Below are 27,269 nucleotides of genomic sequence, written 5' to 3' on the forward strand. Positions count from 1 at the left end.
AATCTTGAGCAATATTTCATGTGACTGATAGTTTGCAATTCTTTTCAGAACTGTTTACTCTTGTTTTTGTTTTTTTGCTTTTTGGAGGGCAATTGAGGTTAAGTGACTTGCCCAAAGTCACACAGCTAGTAAGTGTGTCAGGTGTCTGAGGCTGGATTTAAACTCAGGTCCTCCTGATTCCAGGGCTGGTACTCTATTCACAGTGCTACCTAGCCGCCCCAGAACTGTTTATTCTTAAGTTGACCCCCTTCTACATTGGGAAATGTAGAGTGTAATCTCTTAATCCTTTTTATTAACTTCTAATTAAATAGAGGAGAAAACTTCACTGAATGACTATACTCTGCCTTCATTTGACATGTGAAGATTTAAGAGAGTTGTGACTTTAGGTTGATGACAGGGAGAAAACCATACAAATCCTTGATTCTGATTCTTTATCTCTTTCTCTCTGTGTAAATGTCCTGTAGTTGTTTGCCTGGAACTACACCTTATCTGCATTTCTCACCTCTTTTTGTGATACTATATATGAATTATATTCTGCGTTTTCTGATCTTTGTTAAGACAGCTAGGTGGTGCAGCAGATGGAGTGCTGGACCTGTAGTCAGCAAGACATGAGTTCAAATGTCAACTGTAAAATGGAGATAATATTAGCACCTACCTTCCAAGGTTCTAGTAAAGATCAAATGAGATACTTGTAAAGTACTTAGCACAGTGCTTAAGCACTAGGTAAATGCTAACTATTGTTATTATTAATTTTACAATAAAGTTCTCTCTTTTACTTTTGTATGTATTCTGTCATGGTGAATCTTAGGTCCATTTCCCTCTGCTCTAAACACAAATGGGTCTTCCTAATCTTTTTTAGGTGGACTTCCTCCATTTCATCATTACTTATGTCCCTGAACCCTGATTTCCTTTTCATATTTCTCCACAGAAATAGTTCCTGCTGAAGCATCTAGTGACTTCTCTTTACAAAGTTTATTTTTTGCCTTCTCACCTCTATAGGTTTTCTGTCTTTGATAGTCTATTCTCTTCCTTGACAGTCAAGAGAGGTTTTTTGACAGCTCACATTACTTTTTTCTGCCCCTTCTCTTACTACTCAGCACCATCTGTTAGTTGCCTTTGCTAGTTCTTCTTCCTCTCCTACCTACCTGGGAAAGTCCCCCAACTCTATTCCTTGGGGTCTTTTATGCCCCCAGGTATCCCATACTTTCTCATAGTTTAAATTACTAGCTGCTCACTATCTTTCCTTTCCTCTACTCTTAACCATTTTCCAATTTCTCTATTATTGTTAGCTAAGTCTTAGTTATCTTCAATTTCTCCATGTTCTTTACCTTTCACATTACCAGAGCCTACCAGTTCTTCCTCTTTTCTCTCTGTTTCCACAGTCCCTCATCATATCCCAAATTTCTCATATTTGAACTTATATATTATCACATTAACTTTCTTGAAAACATGGAGATACTCTTTTGAATTTACCCCATTAAGAACAAAAATAATTACCAAAAGTAAAATTTTGATCCTGTCACCTTTCTCAAAAATTTGCAGTGGTTACTAATTCTCTTTTCAATCAAAACCTCAAAATGATGATCTTAAGGGTTCTTTTCAGTTTTCTGTCATATATTTAACTACTGTCATCATGAATCATTTGAGCCACACAAACCAGAATTTGAAAAATTTAGAGGCCAGTATAGGATTATGGGTACAGGAAAGAAGAATAGGCCCAAGATTGCACCAGGGGATGAATTGGCACACTTTGGTGATTACTGGCTATGGATGGTGAAGAAGATAAAGTTTAAAAATAGCCTATCTTTATACTTAACTGGGACCATAGTTCCTACTCCTACCATCAATCAAGTATTTAGAGTAATGTAACTCTAATCCCTGTATCATCCTTGTATGCAGAGGTCACGTTTCTCAGTTTCACAAGCAGTGATTTAGCATATCCCCATCTCATCTTATTCTCATTGCATGAGATAATATATGTGAAAGTGCTTTATGAATTGTAAGGCACTTTATAAATGTATGGAGTTGTTTATTAATAATGAGACTGTTGGGGTTGACAAGAAATGTTAGGCTAGCCTAATATATTTATAATCAGCTTCTCTGGCACCATTCAGTATTAATAGTTTATATTAGCATATAATCATTCCTAACTTTAACCAAATAATACAGGTTTTGACTGTCTAATGCACCAGAATCTATATACCACAGCATATATGGGTACCTATGGTTTACTGCCCTATCTTTATTAAGATACATTGTTCAGATTAAAATGAAATCCTAATCCCTGCCAAGTATTCAAGTAAAATGACCCTGTTGTTGGGAAAATAAGGAATATTATTAGAGAAATGTCTGACTAGAAAAGAAGATAGTCTAGTCACATAGCAGAGGTTGGTTAGATTGTAAGCTCTTTGAGGGCAAGGGCTATCTTTTGCCTTTTTCTATATCATCAGTGCTCAGCACAGTGCCTGACACATAGGTACTTAACAAATGTTTGTTGATTGATTTTGAAGGATGGCTGATAACCCATGTACTTCTTGATATCTACATTTTCAAGAAAGTGAGAGGAAGGTCCACTTCCTATTTTGGATGTCAGATTTACAAGAGAACATGAATGGGAAGCATACAGGATGGTCAAAAATGACTGTATTACAGTCTGGATCAGTAGAGTATGCCCCCATCATTAAGACCACAGGTCCATTGGAGTATTAGATGAATAAGGATTCTTTGCTATCAAAACAGTATTGCCAACTTTCCTGCCTGTGGCTGTGGGAGTTAGATATTTGAAAATCTGCAGATAATCTAAACGTTCATTTCTGCTAATCATTTCAACACTTGCTGCTGCCATCATAGCTTTTAAAAAAACAAATTGGACTCCCTCGCTCACGCTCCTCCCACTTCCATAGAGCCGCTGTAGGCATTCTCTGCTGCCCGCGCCCCTGGTCCCCTGGAGCAGTCCCTTCCCTTTAAAGCGCCCTTCTCGTGGAACCCCACCGCCACTCATGGATCTTTTCCACATGCAGCAAAAGGACCTTTCTGTAAAGAAGAACTTCAAAAATTTCAGAAATATGAAATTGATTTCCATGGCAATCTCATCCTCTGATGACAGTTGTGACAGTTTTGCTTCTGATAATTTTGCAAACACAAGGCCCAAATTCAGATCAGATATCAGTGAAGAACTGGCAAATATATTTTTTGAGACTCTGATAATGAATCTTTCTGCGGCTTTCCAGAAAGTAAGGCACAAGACCTAAGAGGGGATTGTGGGATTTTACACAAACCCAAACTCAGGCCAGATATCACTAAAGAACTGGCCAATGTTTTTTATGCCAACTCTGATGATGAATCATTCTGCGGCTTCTCAGAAAGTGAGATACAGTATGGAATGAAATTGGATTCTGATGATGAAGGCAAGAGAACTCGGAGTCAAATGGAATGTTTGGGTCCTTTGCAAGTGGTTCTGAAGTTTCCCACCAGAGACCTCAAAGGGGCGAGGAAGCAGAAAGCAGCCCCACCCAAAGCCCCAGAGGTTCCTACTTCCAATTCTGATTCTGACTCAGATGAGAAAGGCTCCAGTTTTTTGGAAAAGAGGGCCTTAAAAATAAAGGAAAACAAGGTAATGTTTGCACAACTAACGTCAGAATTACAGTTTCCTGGGATTATTTACTGTAAGGAGATCACTTCCAGGTAGTAGTTCCTCGAAGCCAAATTGAAGGCACTCCTTCCCAAGAGACCCCTCAAGGAGAAACCCTGAACAAAGAGGTCATCCACATACCAGAAGGACCCCCAGATCTGCATTTGGAAGATGAAATGGATTTTGAGGACAAGTACATGTTGGTGAGAAAAAGGAAGAGCTTCAACGGATATATGGATGATGATGCCACACCCAGAAGTCGTCGCCCAGGTACCATGACCCTTCCTCATATTGTTCGTCCATTGGAAGAGATTACAGAGGAAGAGCTGGAAATCATCTGCATCTTGTCCCGGGACAAGATCTATAGCCGTTCATTAGGTTCCACCTGCCACCAGTGTCTCTAGAAGACTATTGACACCAAGACAAACTGCAGAAACCCAGAATATTTTGGAATTCGGGGACAGTTCTGTGGCCCCTGTCTTTGAAAACTATATGGCGAAGAGGTCAGAATAGCATTGCTGGACCCAAATTATCTTTGCCCACCTTGTCATGGAATCTGCAACTGCAGTTTTTGTAGGCAGCGAGATGGACGGTATGCAACTGGTGTGTTGGTGTATTTGGCCAAGTACCATGTGCATGCTTATCTGAAGTCTGAAGTGGGAATTTGAAATGGAGGCTGAAAACTGATGAAGGATTCACTGACACTGTTTCCTTTTTCTAATCTTCAGTAATCTTGGGCAGTTGATGGTTAAACAACTTCAGGTGTCAATCTTGATAATCAGTATTCTTTTAATAGTGGGGTCAAATTAAGATAAGATTAAAATCTGTTTTGGAAACATAAGATAACTTTAAGGTTGCATTGTTTTTATGCTCTCCCCCTCACCCCACTGACCATAAAATGATTTTGAAATAGTCAATTTAGTATTTGTGGGGAGGAAGGGGAATGGTTCATGATTGGAACCTAGCAATATAACAAAACACTTGGAAATACCTAATTAAAAATTCTTAGCTAACTAACCCTCCTAATATAGTATTTCACATCTGTTGAAGATTCTGGGAAGAGGTAGACTCAGTACTTAGAAACAGTATAGAAGATGACATGATAGGTAGGGAGGACAGAGTATAGTATTTGCTGAGCACAGAGCCTGCACTTGAATATCAGGGTTTCTGTTGTCACAGGAATTACTTGCTTATAAACTTTTTTTGTACGTCATATTATTTAAAATGTGCATATACTGCCTCATTTTACCTTTGTGGTATAAAATTTCATGTGTTACATAGAGTTACATACTTGAATCAGCATTTTTTTTAAATCACAGCAACCAAAAAGTATATAAGACTTTCAATATTAGATGTGCCTGATGGTTTCCCTTCCTCTTTTCCCCAATAATCTTTTTTTTTTTTCTTTTTGGAGGTCAGTTGGGGTTAAGTAACTTGCCCAAGGTCACGCGCTTCCCCAATAATCTTGCAGTTGAAAACTGAACTAACCTTAAAATTCTTGGTGTTAAGACTTAAACATATCTGCGTTTTCTCCCCTGTGTTTTATGCAGTTCCTACATAGGGTATTTCAAAATATCTCTTAGACCATATTATTTCATTTTATTATTTTGCTTTTTGGAGGGCAATTGGGATTAAGTGACTTGCCCAGGGTCACACGGCTAGTTTTTGTGTTAGTGTCTGAGGCCGGATCCGAACCCAGGTCCTCCTGACTCCATGGCTGGTGCTCTAATCACTGCGCCACCTAGCTGCCCCAAGACCATATTGTACGGAAAGTTGGCATAAGCAGTAGCCCTACAGTGCTTAGCATTTCTGCTTGACTGAAGAAAATAACAGGCTGTGTACAGAGTTTACTTTAGTTTTTACGTTCTACACTGCAAAATGGGAAGTGCCTTCTTGAAGACAGGAGAAATCATATGGTTATGACCAGAGTACTTTCTGATCCTGTTTTAATCTGTGGGATAATATCCATGTTTGACTTTTAGTATTAATCAAATTGGATTGGGAGACAGGACATGGCTGTACTCTGAAGGGTTCCTTGTAACTTTCCTGTACCTGTAGCATTAGGTCATGGTTCTTATGCAGTGTTGGATGCACAATTAGACCTTAAATGAGAAAGCAAAGCAAACATTGTAAATAGGTCTTTAAGTCTGTAATGTTCATTTTATACAAAATTTTATTTTATTAATAAAAAGTATTGTTCAGGAAAAAAATAGGCATTTTTTGTTTTGATATCACCTTCTTTTAAAAAAAAAAATCCCTCTTCCTGCCTGTATCCATCAAGCCATTCCTTGTACCAAAGAATAAAAAAGAAAGGAAGGGGGGGGAGAAGTTAAGCAAAATTAATCAACACATCAAGCAAGTCTTAACAGCATATGCAGTGTTTCACTTGCATAGGCCCCTGCCTCTGCAAATAAAGAAGGGATTTGCATCTTCTCATCTCTTCTCTGGGGCCAAGTTTATATCCTATCTTTTTTAAAAAAATATATTTTTATAAACATTTTCTGTCTCTCTTTTCTACTAACCTCTCTCCCCAATTGCACAACAAAGAAAAAAGAAAATCCTCATAATAAATATGCATAGCCCAGCAAAACATATTCCCACATTGACCGTGTCCAAAAATATTTATCTTGTTCTGCCTTTTGCATCTGTCACCTCTCTGGCAGGACATGATTAGCACTGTCATACTTTTTTTTTTTTAATCCAGTCAAGATTTGCCCAGTTAAAGTTTGAAAGGACAGCAATCCTAGGATCAGATTACAGGATTTATAGCTGGGTGGGAATTTAGAAATCATTTGGTCTAACTTCATGTAGACAAGGAAACTGAAGCTTAGGAAGGTGATTTTACTTGCCCAAAGATAACACAGCTACTATGTGCCACATCTGGGATTTCAGTCCAGATCTCTTGACTCCCAGTCTAGCACTTTTTCCTTTAACACTAACTAGTTAATTAAACTTCATTTCTCTGTGGCTTTAGAGGCTGTACAAATGACAAGGAAAATGGCCAAAACAGACTGGAGAAGCAACTAGGTACCCAAATAATCTATAAACTGGATTATTAATTAGCCTTTGAACTAACATTTTATTTTATTTTTAAAATTTTAATTTAATTTTACCTAATAGTGATTTTAACACTAAGTATATCATGATTTTTTTTTGTAGTTTTGCTCTTTTAACTCACCCATTTTCAGATTACTTAAAGAAAATTTGTGTACAGCCAGAAACTCACACTTATTTTTTTCATTTTTTTTCCATGTAGGCATCTAATTTTGTTCAGGTTTTATTAGCTAAAATTGACTTTGGAGAAACAAAACACCTTGGACGAGATTGTAAAATGAAGTATGAGCATTTGAGCCTGTGAAGTTTAGAAACTTGCCATGACCTGTTCTGAAAGTCACCAAATAAATGCTTGAGAATTTGAAAAGATTATGTAATATCCTTGTGAAAGCTATAGAACTTTAAAAAAAATTAAAACAAGTAGAGTATGAAAAAAGTTGATAATATATACCATGCGGTTTTTTTTACAATTCAGTTCAAAAAACACTTTTTACAGACTGAAGCTGCAAAAGTTTTTAATATAACAACATTTCAGGGAATGCTCTTGAAGGAGTGTTAGACTGAATTATTTCTTTGTGTTAGAGTAATGGCTCCTTCCTGTGAAACCAGCAACAATGGTTGTACTCTATTATGTGAGAAAGGTTAGAGGACTTCACAGAGTTAGGAGATTAATGTTTTCCTTGTCTGTGATCCCAAAAGAGAGTGCTGTTAAGTCATGGGCATAAATGGTTTTGAATTTGGATATACTGTCTCATTCACATTATTTATTATTGTATTAATTAATTTATTATTATTATTATTCACATTATTTAAACTTCACTAGGTCATTTTAAGTACTAGTGTTTCTCATTATTAGAAACACAGTTGGGGAGCAAAAGTGGTATTGTAGATTTTCTGGTCTTAATTATACCTTTTAATAAATTTGGAAAGTAGTTTCTCTTTCAGATAGTAATTTATGAATCTGTTACTGTATAAATACAGGTCAATGAAAAGGGTTCTCATTGATTTAATGAAATTCTTAGGTAAAGTAAGCAAGAAAGAATCATGAAATACCTGAAAATTGTTAAGACTAGAACTTTCTGAAACTCATTAAAATAATAAAAGAATTGAGTTTCAGAATTTCATAGCAAACATGACTGCTTGACTTGCAATAAAAATGTCTTCTCTCAGTTGCATCTTGTGGTAATGAAAACCTTTAAGAGAGGTGGATTTATTAGTATAAATCACACTCTACATGGTTATTAATATGAATAGTGTTAGGATGCATAACGTGTTTGCCATCAAGAATATGAATTGAACTTAATTTTTAGTCAGGGTTTCTGATAGTTGATATACTTGTGACTTGAATTGTCTCTGAAAGTGAGCATAGGGTGAAAATACTGCCTAAGCAGTCCAAGAAAGATTACTTTCTCATAAGATTATAAGATTTAGAACTGGAAACACCTCAGAGGCCATTTATATTTCCCTTTATAGATGAAGAAACTGAGGCCCCAAAAGTCACTTTGCTGCAAATAGTAAATTATTTTAGAGATGTTTTCTTGTACCTTAAAAAGAGTAGAAGGGTTCTTTGGAAATTTGGGGTGGTGACAAATTGTTATTATTGATAATAATTATTGCAGTAATCACAATGAAGGTAATAATACATTAGTGTGGAATAGTGGATAAGGAATGGCTTGGAATCACAAAGTCCTAAAATGATTTAGTGTCTGGCTTTGCTAGTATTGACTCTGTGACTTTAGGCAACTTATAATGCTCCAGGCAACTCTCAATATTTCCATGCTGTAGATGAGGTAATTGAAGTTTGGAACTGGTTTTTCACACGTCCTGCCTTTTCCTGGAGATGCATGACATTTTAATGCTCTAGTTAAGAACTAGGCCAAGTTGGAAATTAAAAGTGTTCACTGGACACAGTAGGGCAGAATTATCTAGCCAAGCCCTGGGCAGAGAACTGCAGTCTGAAAAAATAATTGCTCACAGTAACCGCTATTCTACTTTAGGTCTTACTTTGGAAATTATTTAACAGTTCTTGTCTCTCTCTTGTTCTTGATTTCTTCACATTTGAGAAACCCCAAATTTATCTTAACTAGGCCTATTAATTTGTATTATGCAAGTGTGATCAGCTTATGTTTCTTTTTTAAAAACTTTTTTCATCCTCCACATTATATTAAAAGATCAAATTGTGCTTCATACTACCATGAATTTAAGAAGGAGCACATGGATAGTAGTAATCTGTAAAGTACTCTGTAGAGTACTACAGAAATTTTGTATGATAGTAAACTAGTAGACATGTGTCATGGAGCTCATAATATGACTACTTGTTATTAAACCGTATAAGAGTTAATATATTGAAAGTCTTAATGAGATTTCAGCCTCTAAACTTTCTTTTGTCAAATTGATGGCTTACTTGCTCTGCCTCATTAATGTGTAGTGCTCAGAAGTCTATTTATTGAATGTTCCTTTGACTTAGATTTGCAATGATGCCTTGAACTCATTTCAGAAATAAAATGGGGGCGGCCAGGTGGCTCAGCAAGTAAGAGCACCGGCTCCAGTGTCGGGATGACCTGGGGATCAAATCCGGGCTCAGATACTCAGCACCACACCCAGAAATAACTGGCCGTGTAACCTTAAGCAAGTTACTTAACCCTGATTGCTAAAAACAAAAACAGAAATAAAATGAAACTCCTATATTTCAGACATTACCACCTTGGGTTTTAATGGCATATATATCTTCTGCTAATGATTTTCTTAGTGCCACTTCTTTTCTAAAGCACTACTATTTATGACAAAAAATATAACTCCAGGACATGAGTCAAGGAGTGTCTCCATTTATGTCCCATTGAATTTCTTATTAATATTAACATGTAACTAACTGGATGTTTGGTGCTAAATCTTCAGCACCAAAAAACTATATACAAATATACACTATTCTAGTACTTGTAAATTCTGCCATCTCCCAGGTATAGTGTACAGGCATCATACAGAATTTTATACTTGGGGTCTGTCTTTGATTAAGATTCGTTTTTTTTGAGGCAAGAATGAATATGAGTTTTATGGACATTTCTAGTCTATTCATGATAAAACTGAACCCCTTTCTTTTTCAGGTGATCCATGCCTGGCTTATAATTTCCTCTCTCTTGTTGCTGTTCTTTTTCTCATTCATTTATTTGGGGTAAGTACCTAGAAGTCTAAATACTTTTTAGAAATTTCCTGTCTGCTCTTGTAGACTTTACTTAGACCCATCTATATTGTTTTTCAGCTATATACTTATGTTATGATCATATCCAAATCAAAGGAGTCCTTATAAGGTCTAACAAACAAGTTCAAAATATTGATAGGTTTGTTTATAACTGTGTTCCTAATGGCTGTCCCTTTCTTCCTGTTTTCTGCATCTTATTTGAATGGACACACTGATGCAATCTTAGGTTCTGCTAACCTGGTTGTATTATTTTAAAATGTTTATCAAACTGTTAGCTTAATTTGACTATTCTGTTATGGACTACTTTTTCTTTTCCAAATTTGTTATGTCTTAAAAATTCATTAAAAAATTTGAAGACTGGATGATCTTTTCTGTTGTAACAAACTACCTGGACAGCCCCAACAATACTAAAGACTGTTTGGGTTATAGATCCCAAGATGTGATTAGCCTCAAATTACCCAGGAAAGTTTTAGGAAGAAGAGGTGAAAATCTGAGTTCTTAGCAGTCCCTTTCCCATTTATTACTTTATGTTTATAGGTGCTTTACTAGGTACTTTAAGAGATAAAATGGCTGGACTTGGTGGAGCATGTCTGTAATCCCTGCTACTAAAGACGTGAAGGCTGGCAGTTCTTTTGAACTTAGAGTCTAAACTACAGTGGGCTAAGCTAAGAGGGGTACACTAAGTTAAACATTAATGTGGTAAGTAAGCCCTTAGGAGCAGGAGGAGCCACCAGCAAACCAGCAAAGGAGGGCACAGCTCCAACACTGATTGGAGCAGGACCAGCCTATGAGTTGCCCCTGTATTTCCAGCCTGGGTAAGATAAGGAGATTCAATCTTTAAAGCAAACAAAAAGCCTCCCAAATGGTACCTTGCTTCAAGGAACCAGATTCTCAGAGTCTTTCCTTTCCTTCCCTTATGGGAACTAATGTAATGCTTCAGTCCAACTCAAGAATGCTATTACATTTAGTTGCCCCTCTCCTGGCGTGACCGACATTATGATTGCTGATCTTTCTGCTGGTACCTCAGGTAACTGAAAGGGCAAGAAACAAAGTTCCCCAGAATAGGTTTTCACATGATTTCCAGCATGCAGCTCAAATACATTATGTTAATATTTAGTGCTTATAGCTGATTGCTGGATATAAAGCTAATAGGCAAATAAATGAATCTCAGAGTAGGAAATAGAGGTTTGTCTCTGATTCCTTGCCCTTTTTATCATTTCATCATGGATTTGACAAAAGGTAAGCTAAACCTAGATTGCAGAGTGCTTTCAGCAAACTCTTGGAGGAATTTTCTGCTACAAAATTATTGCTCTAGTGAAACCTGGAGGCAATGTGATAGAAAAGTAAGAATACAGGCTTGGGATCAGCTCCTGTCTTGACACAGAATCATTTTGTGACAAATGTATGTAGATAAATCACTTAACTTCCCAATACTCAAGGCAACTAAGAATATAATTGCATTTGTGTTGCCAACCTGTATGATAGAGGCAGTTTTCACAGTGGAATGAGCTAGCACTGATGAAGTCACAGGTCTGGGTTTAAAAAATAGTGAAACTGTAAGTGATGGTTTAGGTCTGATCTCATAATGTTATGCTTTGCTTCTAGGAAGTGGTTGTGTTTTGTTTTCTTCAATTATTCCATACACCCTTGTTTTAGTTCCTTTGTTTTTAATTCTGTTTTTCAGTGAAGTGTTTAAAACCTACAATGTTGCCATGGACTATATCACTCTGGCACTCGTGATCTGGAATTTTGGTGTGGTGGGAATGATTTGCATCCATTGGAAAGGCCCTCTTCGGCTCCAGCAGGCTTATCTCATTATGATCAGTGCCCTCATGGCTCTAGTATTCATAAAGTACCTTCCTGAATGGACCGCATGGCTTATCCTGGCTGTGATTTCAATATATGGTAATGTTTTATAAAAACATATTGCTCCTTTAATTATGATGGTTCTGCTTTGATTTGTTCTGTCCTCCTCCTGTTTTATACAAAAATGACCCGATTTGACCATGGACCAGTCTTTTAACTTCTCTGAGACTTATCCACTAAGTCATAATCAGATTGCAGTCTGCTTCATTGGAGGAAGTTTCCACACTGATGAAATCATAATTTCTTGCCCTATTAACTTTATGCCATAGTTGTTAAGTAAATATTAATTTTCTTTAATATTATTGGTAGTGATAACTCAGTTCACATGCTAGATGTAAAAACTGGAGACTGAGAGAATGCAAATTGTTGTACTGTATCTAGACCATAATTTTGCCAACCCTGAAAGTGAGAGCTTTTATAGTTTGTAAAAGATATTTAAATTTTTACAAGAAAGATGCTATAGAGATACAATTTTATCACTTTGCCAAATTTAACCCAAATGATATTTAATAGAGCATACTGTTCTGATATTACTCTACTACCAGCTTTTTATAAAGTAGCTTTTTTTAAAATTTATTTTTAGTTTTCAACATTCATTTCCACAAGATTTTGAGTTACACTTTTTTTCTCCCCATCTTTCCCCTACCCCCACCCCAAAATAGCAGGCCTACTGAATACCCCTTTCCCCAATCTGTTCTTTCTTATATCCTCCCCCCATCACCCCTCCTAACTTTCTAGTAGGGCAAGATGGGTTTCTATACCCCAGTACCTGTATATCTTATTTCCCAGTTGCATGTAAAAAAACAATTTTTAAACATTTGTTTTTAAAACTTTGAGTTCCAGACTTTTTCCCTTCTTCCTTCCTCACCTCCTCACCCACCCCCACTGGGAAGTTAAGAAATTCAATATAGGTTGTACATGTGTTGTTACCCAAATCATTTCCATAGTAGTTATATTGTGAAAGACTAACTATATTTCTCTCCATCCTATCCCGTCCCCCACTTATTCTCTTTTCTCGTTTGACCCTGTCCCTTTTCAAAAATGTTTGCTTCTAACTACCTTCTCCCCCAGTCTGCCCTCCCTTCTATCTTCCCTCCTCTTATCCTCTACCCCTCTATTTTCCTGTAGGGTAAGATACCCAATTGAGTGTGTATGTTATTTCCTTGTTAAGCCAAATTCAATGAGAATCAGGTTGTCCCATTCCTTTTCACCTTCCTGCTCTTCCCCTCCATTGTAACAGTTTTCTCTTGCCTCTTTTGTTTGAGATAATTTACCCTAATCTATTTCTCCCTCTCTCCTCCCAATAAATTCCTCTCACCTCTTTATTTTTTAGATATCATCTCTTCATTTTCAACTCATCCTCTACCCTCTGTCTATGTATACATGAGCATACATATTCCCACACTCACATATATATTTATATATACATACATCCTCCTACATGTACATACATACCCACATACATACATACATATATTCCCTTCAAATATCCTCATACTGAGAAAAGTCTTATGAGTTACAATTATTGTTTTCCATGTAGGAATGTAAATAGTTCAACTTTAATAAGTTCCTTATGATTTCTTTTTCCTGTTTACCTTCTCATGATTCTCTTGTTTCTTGTATTTGAAAGTCAGATTTTCTGTTCAGCTCTGGTTTTTTCATCAAGAATGTTTGAAAATCTTCTATTTCATTGAATGACAATATTTTTCCTCTGAAGCATTATACTCCTTCAGCAGGAGATTTGTTTCTCTCTGTCACTTTGTGAGTCTTATAGCTTTAAAGTTTGTTTAGAGTAATTTTTTACATGTATTAGAAGTGATTGGAGCGGGAGCCCATGCCAAGTTTGTGCTTTTACTCCCTACTTTTTCTAACCACATGAATATGGCATATGTTTTAGGAAAACACAGTGCCTTTCCCATTTACTGTTACAATGCTGATCACTTATGTCCGACTCATATCACAGTACAGTCCCCATTTTATTGTGAAAGAATTTGATTATTCCAAACTGCATTTTTCTTGCACTTAAGACACAAGAGACCTGCAGAAATGGAATCGGATCTGAAAGTAAGATCTGTAGTTTTCATCTTCAAATTTAAGACATCTTTGGTATAGTTGGGAAGTCTTACATCCCTTTTGCCTTCCTACTTAGCTGTGGCAATATTATCCTTTGCAATTTATCTTGTTGATGTGCTAGGGAAACAAATACACATCTGTGAAGTACTTTGAGCTTCTGAAAAAAAAAAGAGATACTTATGGGTTAGAGCAGGGCTTCTCAGTGCTGCTTTTGAGTCAGCACAAAAAATGTAAAAAAATTCTCAAACTCTTAAGCTAATGCTAATTTTAGTATAGTTTGATTTAAAAAACAAATGTTACCACATTTCAGTGTCAGCAGTCCCCTGGTAGTACATCTCCATAAAAAGCTAGAAAGGGCTGGTTTTTGGAGTGGGGCAAATCTCTATTCCTTTATCAAGTAATAAATTGTACTGAAATTGGAAAAATGTAGGGATTTTTTTCCCTGCCCAAGGAGTGATCTTATCTCCAAAGCAAAAGATCTCTTAACATATTTTCCATATCTCCTCTAGATATTTTGAACTTTTAAAAAAAATTTTTATTTAGCATGCTCTGAATTTTGAATTACATTGAGGAAATATAGAGAATGGTATAATGGTTTGGAATGAATTGTGAGAAATCTGCTCCTAGCTCCATTACTATTTAATAGCTGCATGACTTTATGTAAAGAATTTATTGTTACTTGATACTTACTGGTCTCACATACTTTTTATGAGAATCTAATTCTGTAGAGGGCATGTCAGTTGATTACCCTATTATCCCACTTGACATCTTCACCTCCCAGACCTTGATTTCCTTTCTTGGACATATCCTTCATCTCTTGTACATCAGAATGTACACTTTCTTGAACTCACTGTTTCCCTTTTGTATTTGTATCCCTAGCACTTAACACAGAGCTTGGAGCACAGAATAAGTGCTTAGTCAGTGCTTTCATTCATTCATTAAAATCTTTTATTTTCTACTGATTAGCTAGCTGTAGAAATAATGATGCTGAGGCAGCTAGGTGGCACAGTGAATAGAGCACTGGCCCTGGAGTCAGGAGGACCTGTGTTCAAATTTGGCCTCAGACACTTGACACTTACTAACTGTGTGACCTTGGGCAAGTCACTTAACCCCAATTGCCTTGCTTTCCCCCCTCAAAAAAAAAATAAAATGCTTCATTATGTGCTGTTTCTGTTGTTTTTTTCTAAATCCTCTGCCCTCTAATTTTAAGAGCCTTAAGTTCACAGTGTTGAAATGCTCAATCAAAACCCTTCTCATTAGACTTTTTTAAGGGTGTTATGTTTGATTTGTGTGTGTGTGTGTGTGTGTGTGTGTGTGTGTGTGTGTGAGAAACAGCTTAGTGGCCTATTTCCATTTATAGCACATTGAAAGTTTTTAGAGAATGGACACATCTCGTTATCATCACTATCTTTTTCTTACGAGATGGAAAGGTTTATTCATAGAACCCAGCTGATTCTGCATACTATAGATTAAGTGTGAAGAGGTCAGCCTCTAAACAACATTTATAGATATTTTATTATTGATTGTTTATTTGGGGTCATTTTTATCTCTGACTTTCACATCTAAGACAGTAAGGTATCTTACCCAGCTTTTCCTTTTTCCTTCCCCCTACAGCCTACCCCAAATCATGATCAGTGTGGTTCATTGTATTTTTTCTGTTTTTTCTTCTTTTTTCCAGATTTGGTAGCAGTTTTATGTCCAAAAGGTCCATTACGTATGCTCGTTGAAACAGCTCAGGAAAGAAATGAAACTCTCTTCCCAGCTCTTATTTATTCCTGTAAGTATTTTCCAAAGACTTTTGAGTTAGTAGTCATATATTTAACCATTGAGAGGCCAAAGAATTCCAGTTAACGATAATCATCACAATGATCTCTTCAACTTTAACTTATAATTTTATCTGCTGATCCCTTTGTTTCCTGCACATTTGACCTAATGGCAATTTATCTAGGAGATGACATGGAAAGAGCCCTGGATTTGTGGGTACAAGATGTGGTGAGTCATATCACTGCTCTGTCACTCAGTTACCTCATTTTTTTTTTTTAAAGCAATCGGGGTTAAGTAACTTGCTCAAGGTTACATGGCCAGTTATTTCTGGGTGTGGTGCTGAGTATCTGAGCCCGGATTTGATCCAGGTCATCCCGACACTGGAGTCGGTGCTCTTACTTACTGAGCCACCTAGCCGCCCCTCAGTTACCTCATTTGTAAAATTGGAAATTCTGGGAGGGTATATGGTTAGTTGAATTTAGGCTTTATATTATAATCATTAAATTTTTTTTTTTTAAGCATGAGAATAAATCTGCTCAGAGAGATATCCTCTAAAAGGATTACCCTGGCTGGCAATATGTATAGATTTAGGTTGGAGTCAGATCCAGAACTAGTACAGTGCAACCAGGGCTATTGTTGTTTGTCTTTCATTCTCAAAGAAGACCATAACATCAGGAAGGTGATATGACTTTCGAGTAGATTGGATGTAAGGGGCTATGCAAAGTCACCAGCCTCACTCTCTTCTCTGAAGTCATCTGGGTCCAATGGCAAGTTATAGATCAAGATGACTGGAGATGGCCCTGCAAGCAGTGGGAGACCATGGTGTTTTTAAGTTAAGGTCTTTCCCAGGTGTCAGTTTATCTGAGGCAGTGCCCACTCGATGATTTAAAGCTAGGTGAGAAATGAGGCAAAAGATGACCTAGTTTATTGCATTAGTCCAGGTGAGAGGTGATGAGAGACTGGCCGTGTGAATGGAAAGAAAGAGAAATAAATGATGGAATTAATGGAGATAGGAAAAGATTTTGCAACCAGGACTATAACCCTCATGCTACAGCTCCAAAAGACAGAGTTCTCCCTGGGCAGAGACTGTCCTTCCTATCCATCTTTGGTGATACTATCCTGATCCTTTGCCACCTCTCTGTCTTGTGCTGTGGTTTCTCCTTCTTCCTTCCCCCAGCATCCTATGGCCATCAGCCTTGTCTCTTGAGGTGTATTTTTACTGGGATGAAGAAGATTCTTTCTCTTCCCTCCATCCCGTGAGCCACTCTTCCTTCATACCCAGTCATTCAGTCAGTCAGCAAACATTATTTAGCACTCACTATATGTCACACACAGTGCTAAGAACTCAGGATACAAAGAAAGGCAGAAATAGGACCCATTCCCTCAAAGAGCTCCCATTGTAATCAGAGAGACAGTATGCAAACAACTGTGTACAGACAAAATACATAAAGTGTAAATGGCAGGTAATCTTGAAGAGAAAGCACAGTGGAGAAAGGAGACTGGGAAAGGCTTCTTGTAGAGGGTGGGATTTGTACTGTCTTTTTTTTTTGCAAGGCAGTTGGGCTTAAGTGACTTTCCCATGGTCACACAGCTAGTAACTGTCAAATCTCTATGTGGTCAGATTTGAACTCAGGTCCTCCTGACTCCAGGGCCAGTGCTCTATCTGCTGCGCCACCTAGCCACCCCCTTACTGAGTTGGCTCCATGTCTGCTCCATGAGAGACAGTGCAGAATCCTTGACAAGAGCAAATTGCTGCTTGCCCGGTGACCTTCTCCTAAATGATAATAAACTCAGCTCTAGCCTTACCTTATGTCAGTAGCCTTCTCCATCCCCTCTTCTGTGCCACCAGAAACCTTCTATTGTGGTCCAATGAATAGATCACTGGATTTAGAGTCAGAAAACCTGAATTTGAACTCTGACTCTGCTACTTTACTGGTTGTGTGACCTGAAAGTGACATGTATTTCATTTTTCCTTGCTGGGCTTCTGTTTCTGCATCCATAAAATGAATAAATTAGACTAGATGACCTCCAAGGTCCTTTCTAGCTCTAAATATGTGATCCTGGATTTGTTGTTTTATTTCATCCTTTGTTGAAGTGGGTATCTTTCTTGCCTAAATGAAGTCTTCTTTAAAAAAGAAACAAGGATACATAAGGTACTTTATAAAAAGTTGGTAGTAGAGTAATATGTGAATATGTATATATGCTTTTCTGATATACTTTACTATCAATATCATACTTACTAATACTGAGGACTAAGAAAGGGAGTTGTCATACTCCTTGGTTATCATTCTTAGACCCACCAACACTTTGCATCAGCTTCTTATAAAGTCACTCCATTCTGTTAATGTCATCTATCTACCTCCAAGTCATGCTTTCTTTCCCAATAAGGTCAGTCCTTGAATTACAGTCTTCTTTGACCTAGCCTTCCTCCTTGGAGTAAACTGACTTCCACTACCTCAAATTCTCTGCATGGGAGTGGTCAGAGGTTAAGTCTTCCCTTAGACCCTGCTCTTCCTACTCCCATCATCATCAGTGCAACTAAATTGCTCCAAATACCACAGTTCCTAGAAATAGCAAGAGTTGGAGTTAAAGAGAGGCTGAAGATATTTTGAGCTATTGAATAATACCCACCAGAGGTAATAAGGACCTAAACAAATTTAGCAGCAATGAGAAAGGGAAGAAGCAGGTGACTGCCAGTTATGGTGGACATTGAATCAACAAAGTTTAACAGTTGATCACGTACAGGGGATTTGAGAAGCAGGAGGAGTCAAACAAACTGATGGTCTGAGCCTGAATGATCAGGAGAATAGTAATGCCATTAACAAAAATAGGGAGAGGAACTGGGTCAGGAGGAGTAAATTATAAATTCAGTACTGAAAATCACGGGTTTTTAAGGGCTAGGAAAATGTCTGGCTGGCATTTAGAAATGCAAGACTGAAAGATGGGTCAGGCCTGAAGATGCAGGTTTAGGAATCATTTTTATTAAGGCTGTAACTGAAGTTGTGGAGTTAATGAGTTCATCACAGAGAAGAGTACTGAGGACAGAACCTTGGGCAACTCCTGCATTGCAGGGATATGGGAGAAAAGTCATCAAAGGAGAGAATTATCCAAAGGTAGGAGGATGATTGCTATGATAATGAGTATCATGCAAACCTACTCAGGGAGAATGTTGGGAGAGAGAGAAGGATGAATTCAGTAAGATGTTACAGAAAAGTCAAAAAGGATAAGGACTAACATAGAACTTAGTTGTTAAGAAGGTTCAATGGGAGGGGCGGCTAGGTGGTGAAGTGAGTAAAGCGCCGGCCCTGGAGTCAGGAGGACCCGAGTTTGGTTCCGGCCTCAGACACTTAAAGACACAAAAAAAGCTAGCCGCCTTGGGCAAGTTACTTAACCCCAATTGCCCTTCAAAAGGCAAAAAAAAAAAAAAAGAAGTTCAATGGTATAGACAGAAGCCCATATTACAAGATGTTAATCAGTGGATGGAAGTCAAAGAACAGGTTTCAGTTTTGCCTTTCAAGAAATTTGTCAGTGAAGGGAAGTAGAGGGTTGTAATAATAGCTAGAAGGGGCAGCAAGCTTGAAAGAAAGGTTTGGATTTAGTGTGGGTGAGACTTGAGTATGTTAAATTTGTAGGCAGAAGGAAAGGGTACATTAGAGAGGAAGTTATTGAAAATGCTAGAGAAAGTGGGGGTAATTTAATGGAGCAGGAGGGAATTAGTGGCTCACCAGCTGAAGAAGTCAGTTCTCCTTTTCAGGAGGGAGAACACTTCTTCCTGAAAAGGAGAGAAAGGTAGGTAAGGTAGAAATCGTTCCTGAAGTGTGAGAGGTGGGACACTGAGGGAACTTACATTCCATTGCTATTAATCAGTTTGGAATTGAGATCATCATTTGAAAACGAGTTGCATTAGGGGCTTGAAAGTGGCAAAGATTTAGGACCATCATCGTGGGGAATGCAGAAATTTGTCTTTTGCCTTCGATTCCTATACTTCCTATATGCTTATTTTCTATTTCCTATATGCTTATTATTAATATGCTTATTTTCATTTTAATAGTTAAAGGCTGATTCTGGGGGCTAATGATTATGTTTATGCTAGGATATGAACCTCACTTATATTTTTAGGCATTAAGATAATCATGCAAAAACATATACTTTTAGCTTATTTCAAATCTGTGAAAAGATATCAGGATAATACTGACATATTGGAACAACATCAACTGATTTGAAAAAAATTTGAATAGAAAATTTCACTTTGTCAGGCATGTTTGAACATGATTTAAAAAAAGGCCTTTTTTCTCTTAGACTGCCAAATCTCTATCACACCACAGTTTTATAAACTATTTGGGGTCAGGTTTTTTCTGAGAGAATATAAGAAGACAATATTGTTGATTAATACTTTTCATTGGTGTTAATAAACATGCATCCAAACTTGTTTAAGCAGTTTTATTATTTGTTGGCTGCTTTAAAAAATATGCACTTTTGACTTTCCAGGGGCCACTGAAGTAGTAAGTAACAAATTCAGGATTTAAACTTGGGTCTTCAGTCAGCAAAGACATTGGGGTGCTGTTTATTTTGCTTCCTTTGCCTGCTCATGTTGCCATTCAGTCACTGACCCCTGGCTTTTTGCCACAGTAGGACTCTGCCAGCATGGAGTGGTGCTATTCCTATGCTGCACCATCACTTTATTTGGCTCATGGAGATTGCCATCCCTCCCCCCAAATGAATAAATAGCTTTTAAAACTCCAAAACAAAATCCACTTTTATGAGCTTTAAGTTAGTTTGTTTCATAGAAACCTGCTCTATTAATCAATGAAGAAGATTTTTTTTTAAGTGCCTTCTCTGTGCCAGGCACTGTGTAAGATGGTGGAACTCAAAGATTAAATGAAATAGTCCCAGCCTTCAAGGAGCTTATATTTTGTAGGAGAGAAACAACATGTACACATACATAAATTATAAAATATATGCAATTGGCAAAATATAATTGAGGATGGAAGAAGAGGCACTAATATATAGGGGGATTAGGAAAGGACTCATAAAGTAGTTTGAGCCGAGTTTTTGAAGGGAACTAGATATTATAAGAGTTGAGCATGAAGGAGCCTGTGGAAAGGCACAGTGATGTTAGAGGAAATGTATGAAGAACAACAAAAAGGAAAGGGAGAAGAAGGGAACTAGCATCTGTTAAATACTTACTATGTGCCATACTGTACTAAGTAAACACTTTATAAATTTGTCATTTGGTCCTCACAACAACCCTGGAAGAAGCGAGGTGCTATTATTATCCCCATTTTGTGGTTGAGGGAACTGAGACAGACAGAAGTTGTGACTTAGCTATGGTTACACATTTAGTAAGTGTCTGATTTTGGATTTGAACTCAAGTCTTCCTGACTCTAGGCCCAGTGCTGTGTCTGCTACATCACTTAGCTGCCTTACTCAGTCAGTCTAGCTGATCTATAGAGAAATAACGTGTGATAAGCCTAGAAAGGTCAGCTGGAACCAGATGGTAAAAGGAATTTAAGTGCCACAAGAGTTTGCATATTTTCCTAGAAGTAATAGCCAGTGGGGGGGGGTGCGAAGTCAAGATGGCAGAGTAGAAACAGGCCCTCCACACAGCTCTGGCTTCCACCTTCCCCAGTCCATGTAAAAGGGGACTCTGAACAAACTTTGCAGCTACAGAACCCACAAAATGACACAGAGAAGCTCACCTCCCACTGAGGATAGCCCAGCAGGCTGGCAGGAATCAGCCAGTGCAGTGCTCTGGGAGCTGAGCCTAGCCCCACTCGAGCCAGAGATTTTAGCCCCAGGGCAGGCCTGACCAACCACCACCTGGAGGGACTTCAGACCACCCAGAAGCTGTGGTGGTTTCCAGAAATATCAACACATAGATGAGAAGGACAAAGTGAGAGGTCAGTGCAGTGTGGACTTTGGGATCCAGTACTTGGGAGTGTAGTGGGCCTCTGCCCTCAGGATGAGAAGCTGCTGAGGCCCCACGGCTGTGCAGCCGCCCCCACATGGCAGCTTCAGCTCCTGGCCTGCAGAGTGTAGGGGGACTAAGCGACCAGTCTAAGGGTTAATCATTCTTGCTTTAACCTGCTTGGATCTGGATTGGGATCTAGGCTGGAGGTCCTGGGGTGTGTGACCAGCTTGCCAGAGCATGTGGAGGCTTCAGAGAGGGCATCCAACTAATACCTTCAGCAGCTGAGAAAACTCCAGCATTTGGGACGAAGCTCCCCTGTCTGGTGGCAAGAGTCCTACTGTGGCAAAAAGCCAGGGGTCAGTGACTGAGTGGCAACATGAGCAGGCAAAGGAAGCAAAATAAACAGCACCCCAATTTTACACTCCTATTTTGGAGACAAAAAGGATCAAAGCATGGAACAGGAGGAAGACAGTGAAGTCAGAACTCCTGCACCAAAAGCTTCAAAGAAAAATATGAGCTGGTTATAGGCCATAGAGGACCTTAAGAAGCAAATAAAAGAAGTGGAGGAAAAATTGGCAAGAGAAATGAGTATGATGCAATAAAATTATGAAATGAGAGTCAACAGCCCAACTGAGAAAAATCACACCTTAAAAAATAGACTAACTCAAATGGCAAAAGAGGCTCAAAAAGGCAATGAGGAGAAGAATGCCTTAAAAAGCTGAATTTGCCAGATGGAAAAAGAATCTCAAAAGCTCCCTGAAGAGAATCATTCCTTCAGAATTAGATTGGAGCAAATGGAAGTTAGTGACTTTATGAGAAATCAAGATGCTGTTAAACAGATCCAAACAAATGAAAGGATAGAAGGCAATGTGAAATATCTCATTGGAAAAGCCACCGACCTGGAAAATAGATCCAGGAGAGATTATTGGACTTCCTGAAAGCCATGGTCACAGAAAGAACCTAGAAATCATCCTCCAAGAAATTCTCAAAGAAAACTGCCCTGATGTTTTAGAACCAGAGGGCAAAATAAAGGTTGAAAGAATCCACCGATCACCTCCTGAAAAAGATCCCAAAAAGAAAACTCCTAGGAATTCCCAGATCAAGGAGAGAATATTAGAAGCAGCGAGGAAGAAACAATTTGAATATTGTGGAAACACAATCAGGATAACATAGGATCTGGCAGCTTCCACACTGAGGGATCGAAGGGCTTGGAATATGATATTCCGGAGGTCAAAAGAGCTGGCACTAAAACCAAGAATCACTTACCCAGAAAAACTGAGTATCATGTTTCAGGGGAAAATATGGTCATTTAGTGGAATAGAGGACTTCCAAGTATTCTTGATGAAAAAACCAGAGTTGAATAGAAAATTTGACATTCAGATACAAGAAGCAAGAGAAGCATGAGATGGTAAACAGAGAAAAGAAATCATAAGGAACTTATCAAAGTTGAACTATTTGCATTCCTACATTTAAAAACTATAATTATAACTGATGAAACTTTCCTCAGTATGAAAATAGTTGAAAGGAATAGAAATATATATGTGTGTGTGTGTCTGTGTAGGAGGGTATACGGGCATATGAATAAATATGTGAATGTGTGTATATATGTTTACAGGTATACATAAATAGAGGGCTCAGGACCAATTTAATAGGAAGGGATGATACTTAAAAGGTGAAATTAAGAGGTGAGAGAGGAATATAAGGAGAGGAGATGGGGAGAGACAGAATGGGGTAAACTGTCTCATATAGAAGAGCCAAGGGAAAATGGTTACAATGGAGGGGAAGAACAGGAAGGCAAAAAGGCAAAACCTTATTCTCATTGAATTTGACTCAGGGAGGAAATGACATACACACTAAACAGGGTATCTCACCCTATAGGAGAGTAGGAGGGAAGGGGATGAGAGGAGAGATGATGGAAGGGAGAGCAGACTGCGGAGGAGGGCAGTTAGAAGCACCCACTTTTGAAAAGGGACAGGATCAAAGTAGAGAATAGAACAAGTGGAAGGTGGGATAGGAGGGAGGGAAGTATAGTCAGTCTTTTACAGTATATCTACTATGGTAATGTTTTCATAGCTATACATGTACAACCTATACTGAATTGCTTATCTTCCCAGTAAGAATAGGTAACAAGGGAGGAAGGGAATGAATCTGGAATTCATAGTTTTAAAATCAAATGTTTAAAGTATATACTATTATTAATACTATTTTACATGTAATTGGGAAATAAGATATACAGGCACTGGGACATAGAGATCCACCTGCCCTGCTGGAAAAGTCGAAGGGGGTATGGGAGAAGATAGGGGAGAGAGCTGATTAGAGGAGGGGATATCATATGGGACCGCAATTTTGGGGCAGTGGGTAGGAGAAAAACGGGGAAAAAATTGTAGCTCAAAATCAGGCGGAAATGAATGATGTAAACCAGAAGTTAATAAAGCATTTGGGAAAAAAAAAAGACTAAGGGCAGCTAAGTGGCGCAGTGAATAGAGCACCAGCCCTGGAGTCAGGAGGACCTGAGTTCAAATTCAGCCTCAGACACTTAACACAAAAACTAGTTGTGTGATCTTGGGCAAGTCATTTAACCCCAATTGCCCTACCTTCCCCCTTCCCCCCCAATAAAAGCAAAAAAAAAAAAAAAGACTAATGATGGAGCATAATATCCATCTCCAGAAAAAGAACTGATACTGATTGAATACAGACTGAAGTGTGCTATTTTTTACTTCCTTTCATTTTTTTCTTTTATTCAAGTTTTCTTGTACAAAATGACTAATATGGAAATGTTTTACATAATTGACAAGTATAAGCTATATCTGATTGCTTACTATCTCAGAGAGGGAAGAAAGGAGGGAGGGAGAAAGGGATAGAATTTAGAACTCAAAACTTTAAATAAAAAGTGTTTTAAAAATTAAAAAAAAAGAAGTAATAACCAATGCAGTGTGAGTAAGAGGCGTATCATACTAGAGGAAAAAAGACTCCAAGAGGGTGTTTTCTCAGATGCTGATAATAGAGGTATATTCGCACCCATAATATATATGAAAATGTTAGGTTACTAACCAAAAAGATGCCTATGTATTATCTTTTCATAATAGAAAGTCTTACAATTCTCAAATGCCTGTATCAGATCTAGAGATATTTATATACTTCTGAGCCTAGAAATTTTTGTTTTCCCTTCCATTCTCCTTTTTTTGAGCCTGTTCTTGTCTTCCTTATTGTTATTTTTTTTATTATCTTGTTATTCTGCCCTTTGGTCAGTAACTTTCTGGGTTATTTTATCATGCCACCAGGATGTTTAACTGGCTCATATTCAGCTCTTAAACACATTGTAACTGTCTATGGTGTGCAGAGAATTGTACTAGTTGTTGGGAGAGAGTTTACCTAAGGTATATTACTTGCCTTGATAAAAGTTTATAGTCTAGTGAGGAGTAGAGTATGGCATACAAAGTAACTATGATGTTATGTAACTTTTTATAACAATTTAATAGGGGGTAGGAACATCAAAGAATGATAAGCAAAGTACTGTCTTCAATTGTGAGCTTTCTTTGATAACTTTTTTTCAAGAAGCTTACAATTTTTATAAATTATTATTATTACAAGTAGTTAGAGAGATCTGCTCTGTTGCATAGTAACTAAGAAAGCTGGGGTGGGGGAAAATTTCGAGTCAGGAAGACTCGGGTTTGCATCCACCTCTGACACTGGCTGTGGGAGCTGAGGTAAATGACTTCACTTCTCTGTGCTCCAAGAACATTCTGAGACAGTCACTGGAGAGCAGGGACTATTCCACACTGCCGGAGGGAGTCTTCACTGAGAGGGTCCTGCACCAGTGGAATCCTGGGTCTCAGCCCCTCAAAAAGTATATGTGGAATCTGAATTATAAGTTTTCCTTCCATCTCAAGTAGCAGACACAACTCTTGGGTAGCTTGGTTTAAAGCCCCTGACTGTATCTGGAAGAGGTAGATTGCTGCTGGTGTTGACTTCCTAGCTGTAGTGGTACATGGTACATGCCATAGCGGGGGGGGGGGGGGGGGGGGGGGAGGAAAGAAATTAATTGCATTTATGGTCATCGTACCTGCAGCAAATTTTTTTTTCTAAAAATTTTTTCATGTGTGTTTATGTTCTATTTCATAATAGTAGCTGGTATTTTGGTAATACTTTAAGATAGATGTTTTTCTTATGATTGGTCAGCAACATATGCTTTGAGGTTTTTTCCTTTAGTAGTAATAGGCTTTGCACAGATGTTTATTTTCTTGTCTGATTTCCTTGTTTCCAGCAGCACACATTTGTGAGGTAACTTGTTGGACATGGTTAAAGATGTAGTTGGGAATAGCCATGGAACAGACTAAAGCCAAATGAGTAACAGGAATCTGATCCATAATCTTCTTTTTATCACTCTTCTGTTTAGCAGCCGATATAACAGCCACTGAGCTTTATGTAGCTGTAAAATTATGTGCAAAAAAGAGTACCAAAATAATAAGATAACTACATTCCAATGGTTGAGGGTTTGAGATTTTCAGAAATATCACACTGAAAATTTGGTTATGATTCAGTGGTACTGGCTATAAAAACCTGGAACCATTCTATGTAATCATTCAGAGCATTTTAGAGTTGAAAGGGACTTTGGAATTCATTGTTAACACCTTCGTTTTATAGATAATGGAGCCAGACCTTCAGAGATAAAATGATTAACCTGAGGGTTGTACATGATTTCCATGAACAACAACATGAGGTTTTTATATTACAGTTTTATTTGGGACCAAGAAGATGACAATTTGCTCTAAATGGTATTTAAACCTGATATTTACATTTGTGTACACTGCTTTTAACCCATTCTCCCTTCCCCCCCTTTTTTTTAACTTTGTCCACAACACAGTTTGGCATTATTGAAGAAGCTTGGAATTACATGGAATATGAAGGAAACTTACAGTGTATATTTCTTCTGTAGTGCTTTTTATCAGCTTAGGCTTTTGTGAAGCTAGTTTTCTCTTGAGGTATAATTCCCAAGAGTCAACTTGCCAGTAAGTTAAAACTATTTTAAGGCTATTCAACATGTCCAACTAGTTGCAGTTCTACAGTTTTCCTGGTAATTTTCAGGGAATTCATATGATAACATTTTTCAATGCTGTTTGGATGCCACAACAAAATATACACTGTCAGAGACTTATTTCTGTGTCTGACTGAAGAGAACCTTTTTTTTTGCTTTTAAAAAGTCTCCACTTGTAGCTTCTTAAGTATTTCCTAAAGAGATTTTGGAGGTGGTTTGATGAAAGAAAATTGGTAATTTCAGTAACAAAATGGTACTTTGCTGTCTGCTCATGTTTCTTTGGTTTGAAATGCTTACCTAGACTTTTCATCTTTTCCAACAGCAACAATGGTGTGGTTGGTGAACATGGCAGAAGGAGATCCAGAAGCCCAAAGGAGAATTTCCAAAAATTCTAACTACAACGCACAAAGTAGGAAAGATTTTTGTTTACATATTCATTTTTTCTAGCTTTTCTAGTTTACTTTCTTATGGCAGAACAATATGCCAAGATTGGGAAAAATTGAAATGAAATATCTGGCCACAAAGTTTTCCCCAGACTTTTTTAAAGTATCAAAAGAGAAGAGAAGTATACCAGGAAAGAGAGATAATGACTCAGGAAAATTCTTTGGGGCTAATCTTAGGAAATTCCAAGTCATGGTTCAAGAGACTGGAGAGAGCATTTCTGATCTGGAGCTCATATTTATTTGGGTCTCAAGTCCTTGTTCCTTAGTAAACAAGATTGCTAAGAGAGAGAGAGTCC

At 37.8% G+C, this 27,269-nt stretch overlaps 1 protein-coding gene and 1 pseudogene across 2 annotated transcripts in view; both read left to right on the plus strand.

The window, feature by feature from the left end:
* Positions 1 to 27,269, plus strand: part of PSEN1 (presenilin 1) — an 80,882-nt gene that overhangs the window by 32,460 nt on the left and 21,153 nt on the right. For both annotated transcript variants that reach the window (XM_069092112.1, XM_069092113.1), the window contains exons 5-8: positions 9,787 to 9,854; positions 11,566 to 11,786; positions 15,499 to 15,597; positions 26,853 to 26,939. In XM_069092112.1, coding sequence (XP_068948213.1) covers positions 9,787 to 9,854; positions 11,566 to 11,786; positions 15,499 to 15,597; positions 26,853 to 26,939 — 475 coding nt within the window. The remainder of the gene's footprint in view (positions 1 to 9,786; positions 9,855 to 11,565; positions 11,787 to 15,498; positions 15,598 to 26,852; positions 26,940 to 27,269) is intronic.
* LOC138164371 (cell division cycle-associated protein 7 pseudogene) lies at positions 2,533 to 4,318 on the plus strand (annotated as a pseudogene).

This window comes from Petaurus breviceps, unplaced genomic scaffold (assembly GCF_028583685.1).
Source record: "Petaurus breviceps papuanus isolate PSGF00001 unplaced genomic scaffold, PetGlider_PUasm1.0 189, whole genome shotgun sequence".
Classification (NCBI taxonomy): Eukaryota; Metazoa; Chordata; class Mammalia; order Diprotodontia; family Petauridae; genus Petaurus; species Petaurus breviceps.